Genomic DNA, 6,873 nt, shown 5'->3' on the forward strand with positions numbered 1-6,873 from the left:
GTGTGTTTGCCTGCGCGCCGCTCCGCTCCTGCCACCCCGGCCGGCGATCGATCCAACCCTCTCCCACCGTCGCTACAACTTGATGCAACGGGCTGCCGCTGCCTCCATCCTGCGCCGCTGAGCACCCTCCCGACAGAATCGACGCATCGCTGTCCCGCCCGCTCCGCCGACTCACGTAGGCCGCGTACGGCCACCAGCCTCGCCCGCGTCTCCGAGGCCCAACGCCCTCGCTTTCGCCATGGCGGCCTACAATCGCATGTCGACATTTTCCTCGCTGTCGAACTCCACGCCGCGCCCGGGTCACAACAATCCCTCGCACCAGGTGTCGACTAGCACCCTCCTCAATGCCCTGCACACCGCCTACGCCCAGCGCGAGCCCTACTATCTTGAGGCGAGCACGAGCTTGGTTGTCAACACTTGGGTAACTGCCGGCGAGGTCGGCCCGGACGGACGTTTTGGGGGCACTGTAGATGTGGAACTCGGCCGCAAGGCCTGGGAACACGCCCGCAGAAGAGCAGAGGACGGCTGCATTGTATTAGGGTATGTCGCCTGTGAGATGTCGCCAAGTATCTTCCGCTAACACTGTCTGCTCAGCTCTCTCCACGAGTCTACTCCATCGCTGGTCGCCCCCTTCGTCTCCGCTCTTCCTCTTTCCGTTCCTACAAGCTTCTACACTGCTCTCAACGTCCTTCGCCCCTTCACCCACTGTGTGACGCCGCAGAACGCGTCTCTGCCTCGCCACTCGGCCCTCGCTGCCACCTTCAACTTGAACCTCGAAGGCGCTCTCACCGGAGCAAACCTCTCTCTTTCGACGTCTGGCGTTGACACCAAGCTTGGCCTGACGGACGTCCCCTCTCAAGCCGGGTTCCGCGCTTTTGACGTCTTCTACTACCTCAACTCCAACTCCGCCTCTCATGAGGAGAAGGAGACACTAGGGCTGAAGCCGAACTCCGACTATGAGCTCCTGAAGAAATCAGGCACATACTATCCCCCGTCGTATCTCCCTACTGCTGATGACGCTGCTGCTGCGGAAGACTGGCGCGAGAACCTGAAGCAAATTGGCGTCAAAGGCAAGACGCGACGCAACCTTCTCTGCGCACTTGCCGGTGTCCTCAAGCTAGGCGACACTCTCGGCTTCCTTGTCGACGAGGAAGTTCTGGATAATGCCTGTCTCGACTTTGCCGATCTCCTCGATATTGACCCGGACGTTCTGAAGAAGAAGTGTGACACCGTAGAACGCCAGATTTTCATCAACGGTCTCTACGAGACTATTGTTGATTGGGTCATCGCCAAGGCCAACGAAGCCATCCGCGCTGAACTCCGCGGCCAAAACGTAGGGTCGTCGAGCAACAGTGATAATGACCGCTCTGGTGCTCCCACGCCCGAGTCGGGAGATGATGATGGCGACACGGTCAGCATCACTGTAGTCGAGATTCCATCAAATGCTGTCGGCAAGGCCGTCGCCCTGCGAACTGTCTTTGACGACTCAGAGGGCATTAATGCCGAAATGAAGGAGGACGGTGTTCCCATGGATCCCGCTGGCTCGTCCGTCCTCCGAGAAATGAAGGATGCCATTGCCGAGTGCTCGAACGAGCTCGGTGTAGCCGATGGCGCTGCAGCACGCGAGTTCGAGCAAGAACGCGATACCATGGAGGCGGTCCTTGAGAAGGTTGCTCATGAAGCGGAGGAGGAGAGCTTCCTCAAGCAGCTCATATTCCCGATCTCTGGACAAGGCGTTGTGTTGGGCAAGAGCGGCCGCTTCGATCTCCCGGCCGTCATCAGCAGCAGCAGAGTTTGGTTCCATCTCGCCGTTCACCCTACCGACGATGGTCCCGCCAGTCTACAGAGCACCACCGGGCAACCTGCTTGGTCGGCGGCTTCTGTCTCACGCCAGCTGCGTTCTTGGCGTCTGCCCGAATGGGCCAACCGCCGGAACCGGAATCTCGACTTCACCGCCGACTTCGATTACGAGGAGTTTATCCAAAGATATGCTCCTCTTGGCTGCACCGAAGGTCGCGAGGGTGTCGAGAGCTGGATTCTCGAGCGCGGTTGGAGCAATGGCGAAGTCGTCCTTGGCACTGAGCGTGTATGGATCCGCGAGGGTGCTTGGTGGGAGGCCGAAAGCATGCGTGACATGAAGGGTCCAGATGTCGGCATGATGGGCATGGGTGCAATGGGCGCAATGGGCGGAATGATGGGCTCTGGTGCGCTTGATAGCGGCTACTCCGTCCACCAGCCCAGTCTCGGAAGTGGCTTCTTCGGCACCCAGCAACAGTACGGAGACGAGCTCACCATTCAAGGAAGCAGGGACAACCTGCTTACAGTGCAGCCCTCTATCAACCAGGGTCCTCGCAGCAACGCAGATGCTCGCTCTATCGCCCAAACCCAAATGTCTGCACACGCCAACCTCAGCCGTGGTGATTACGGCCTTGGTAACAAAGGTGATGACAAGCATGGTGTCACCTACTATGGTGACGAGGAACTTGGGGATAACAAGGTGATCACTGAACAACCCATCAGCACCTCCCGGCGCCTCTGGGTGGGCTTCTGTTGGGCTCTTACTTTCTGGATACCGTCCTTCCTTCTCGCCCACGTTGGCCGAATGAAGCGTCCCGATGTTCGACAGGCTTGGAGAGAAAAGCTTGTTCTTGTCTTGCTCATCCTGCTGATGAACGGCATCATTGTTTTCTACATTATCGAATTTGGTAGACTCCTGTGTCCCAATTTCGATAAAGCTTGGAACGAGAAGGAGGTCAGCACCCACCAAGGCAGCAACGACTTCTACGTCAGCCATCACGGTAAAGTCTACGATATCTCGAAGTTTTGGAAGCTTCAACACAGTGACCGCAAGGGTTATGATGTCACTACATCTAACATGGAGCCTCTGATGGGCAAGAACCTCGACGCCTACATTGTCCCGCCTTTCGCACTTGCTTGCCCCAACCTCAAGATCAACAGTACCATTGGAAGTCTTCAATTCAACGACACAGCTGCCACGCAAGACAGCCCCCAGGCTGTTCACACCTCTGGTACGCGCAATCAGCCTGACACGACTACTGAGCTGCATAAAGACGACTGGTACTCTAAGAGATTCCTTCCCAAAATGAAGGAATACTACAAGGGTTCTCTTGTGTGGACTAAATCCAAGATCAAAAATCAAGGCGACAACCTCGGGCGCCAGTGGTCTATCATCGACGACAAGGTGTACGACTTGACGGACTATTTCTACACCCAAGACATGTTCGATGGCGACACGAGCTACGAATTCCTGGACAGCAAGGTGGAAAACCTTTTTAAGAACAATCCTGGTGGAGACATCACGGATGAATGGAACCAGCTGGACGACAGCGTTCGTCTACCCAATTTCCAGTGCATCGACAACATGTTCTACAAAGGCGAAACGGATTTCCGCGACTCGGCTCGCTGCCAAGTCAACAACTACATCCTCTTGGCTTTCACCATTCTGCTCTGCGCCGTCATCTTGATCAAATTCTTGTCCGCTCTTCAGTTTGGTTCCAAGAGACGTCCAGCCGCCCAAGACAAGTTCGTCATCTGTCAGGTGCCTGCCTACACTGAGGGCGAGGACCAGCTTCGGAAGGGTCTCGACTCACTCACTGCTCTGGCATACGACAACAAGCGGAAGCTCATCTGCGTTATTTGCGACGGCATGATCGTCGGTGGTGGCAACGACAGGCCTACGCCCAAGATCGTTCTGGATATTCTTGGAGTTGACCCCAAGGTTGACCCGCCCGCTCTGCCCTTCAAGTCCGTCGGCCGCGGTGCCGAGCAGCTCAACTACGGAAAGGTCTATTCTGGTCTCTACGAATATGAAGGTAACGTCGTGCCTTACCTTGTGGTCGTCAAGGTTGGTAAGGAGTCGGAGCAGAAGAAGTCCAAGCCCGGAAACCGAGGCAAGCGTGACTCCCAAATTCTTCTGATGCAATTCCTCAACCGTGTCCATCACCGCGCTCCGATGTCTCCGCTTGAGTTGGAGATGTTCCATCAAATCAACAACATTATCGGTGTAGACCCCGAGCTTTACGAGTATCTCCTCATGGTCGACGCCGATACTATGGTCAGAGAAGATTCACTTAACCGTTTGGTGGCCTCTTGCGCCAACGACTCCAAGATCATCGGTATCTGCGGCGAGACCAGCTTGGAGAACGAGGAACGCAGTTGGTGGACGATGATCCAGGTTTACGAGTACTACATTTCCCATCACTTGGCCAAGGCTTTCGAAAGTTTGTTCGGCAGTGTCACCTGTTTGCCCGGATGGTAAGTTGCTCGCGCGATGCTGTATTTTGCGATAGCTAACAAGTTGCCAGTTTCTGCATGTACCGGTTGCGAACAGCCGACAAGGGCAAACCTTTGATCATTTCGGACAAGGTCATTGATGACTATGCCGATTGCGACGTTGACACCCTTCACAAGAAGAATCTTCTGTCCCTCGGTGAGGATCGTTATCTCACAACCATCATGACCAAGCACTTCCCGAGCATGTCATTCAAGTTCATACCGGATGCCTACGCCCAAACAGCTGCGCCCGAGACTTTCAGTGTCTTGCTGTCGCAAAGACGTCGTTGGATCAACTCTACAATCCACAACTTGGCCGAGTTGGTTCGGCTCAAGGACCTCTGCGGATTCTGTTGTTTCTCCATGCGCTTCGTTGTCTTTGTTGATCTCTTCGGTACAATCACCCTTCCCGCCACCTGCGCTTACCTGGTCTACCTCATCTACAAGGTTGCTGCCAGAGATGGTGCATTCCCCATGATTTCAGTCATCATGCTTGCGGCCGTGTACGGTCTGCAAGCCATTATCTTCATTCTCAAGAGACAGTGGCAGCACATTGGTTGGATGATCATTTACATTATGGCCTACCCGATCTACTCTCTTATCCTTCCGGTGTACTCCTTCTGGAAGCAAGACGATTTCTCTTGGGGCAACACCCGTATGGTCGTCGGCGAGAAGGGTACGAAGCAGATCGTCGCCATTGAAGAGGATGAAGGCTTCGACCCGCGCAGCATTCCGCTCCAGAGGTGGGACGACTATGCAGCAGCAAACAGTCTCCCGGGACGCCGCGGTCTTGCTCCCGAGAAGGGCATGATGCCGTATGAAGATGATGCTTATGAGATGAACGACATGCAATCGGTCTACTCCTCTGTCAAGCCTGCCTCGACGGTTTTGACAGGCTTCAACCGTGGCACCATGCACATGCCCCCGCAGTCTCCCGGACCGTATGCCGCCATGCAAAACCGCCAGAGCTCGTACTCGAACGTTGGCGGCTACCAGGACAACCCTCACGGTCAACACAGCCGTCTGATGTCTATGGGCAACGTGTCGGATAGCTACAACGCATCTCCCTATGGCGCAAACCAGCATCAAGCACGCCAATCGATGCACTCCCTCTCCGCTAACGACCATTTGCTCGGCACCCCGTACAATGCGCCGCGTCAACGAAGCCCGCTCTCCCAGAGTAGACCTGCCAGTAACATGGACTTCCGGAGTGCAGCTAGTGGCCCGTCGGACGACCAGATTGTCCACGCGATCCGCGAGTGCTTGGCCGACGTTGATCTGGACAATGTGACGAAGAAGCAACTCAAGGCGCTCACCGAGCAAAGGCTGCAGACGCAACTCAGCGGCGAGAGAAGGGTCTTCTTGGACCACATGATCGATAACGAGCTGGCGAACATGTAGACGATTTTCCTTTCCACTATCGCCCGTCGACACTCCAAAATATCTACAGAGGGAACAGTCTAAAAGTCATAATGTTGAGGATCGACTTCTTGCTTGCATTTTCCAAGGGTTTCTTAGTCGTGCAAAGAAGGTATGCATGCATGCACGTTCGCGAAGCTCAAAGGCCGAAGATGGAATGAATACAGTTATTCGCCGTCTTCTGGTTGATGCAGCATCAGGTTTTTGTATGTCTGAAATGGAGGGCAGAGGAAAGTGGTTGGTCCTTTCGTTTAATGCATGTGTATCTTTTTTCCAGCGTTGTTTCCTTCTCCGAGGCGTTGGTATCATCATTGGGTTGCTTTCTCTGGAGGAAGTCTTGTGTATACAGAGCGACATTTCAAGTCTTATTGTATTTAGTCCCTTCTTTTGACCAAGACCGCTCGTTGTCGTGAATGCAAGACAGGGCAGTCCTACTGACGGATAATTTAATGCTAGTTGCTGGGGGATTCAACACTTCACATGTTCACCTCATCAGTACCCGTTTGGTCACCTTCTTTCGCTCCATCCCGCACACGTAATTCGTTCTATTTTCCATCGCGCACGAAAGAATGTAAAGTCATCATCCTCGAATGGAGAAATCCGTCGCGGGGAACACTTCGAACATTCCAAAAACGCTCGGCTGCATACTAATACAATGACTCCAGAACCACCGCGCCGGGTTTCCCTACCATTGTTTTCCCCGATCGGGGCTTGGCATTCCGATCTCCCACACGTCCTGAGGGGTTGTGTCACCCAAGTGGAGTGGTCATTGGTTGTCCATCACAGTTTCTCCCTTTCATTCCGTCAGGCATACATTCATGTGCACGTGAACGATGGCGGGGAGCACAAAAGGCAGGGCCATGATGACGTTATTCCTTTCTTGAGCATTTTTTTTTTCTCGCAAGCATAATGTAGAGGAGAATGTGAACAACAACTCCGCCCCTAGATTGCAGTGCAACCCTTGGCGATAGCATGATGCGTGTACGGACGTAGACAAGAATTAATGCTTGGCCCTTGGCGCTTTGCTCGCTGCACCCTTAAGGGGACTGCAATGCATAGAGCATGGTGCCGGCTCCCGCCGACCGCGAAGGACACACACCCCCACAACCCTTTCCTACCTTCATTCGGGATGATGTGTTGTCATGTACTATGTACGGGTGG

General features: G+C 54.3%; 1 protein-coding gene across 1 annotated transcript; it reads left to right on the plus strand.

The window, feature by feature from the left end:
• Positions 1 to 238: 238 nt before the first annotated feature.
• SLS55_000682 (uncharacterized protein) lies at positions 239 to 5,694 on the plus strand (the record flags this gene model as incomplete). Its single annotated transcript, XM_066772192.1, has 3 exons — positions 239 to 540; positions 595 to 4,275; positions 4,326 to 5,694. The coding sequence occupies 3 exons, from the start codon at positions 239 to 241 to the stop codon at positions 5,692 to 5,694; spliced, it is 5,352 nt and encodes a 1,783-aa protein (XP_066637471.1).
• Between the last annotated feature and the right edge of the window lie 1,179 nt (positions 5,695 to 6,873).

The sequence above is a fragment of the Diplodia seriata genome (genome assembly GCF_021436955.1).
Source record: "Diplodia seriata strain FDS-637 chromosome Unknown scaffold_1, whole genome shotgun sequence".
NCBI lineage: Eukaryota > Fungi > Ascomycota > Dothideomycetes > Botryosphaeriales > Botryosphaeriaceae > Diplodia > Diplodia seriata.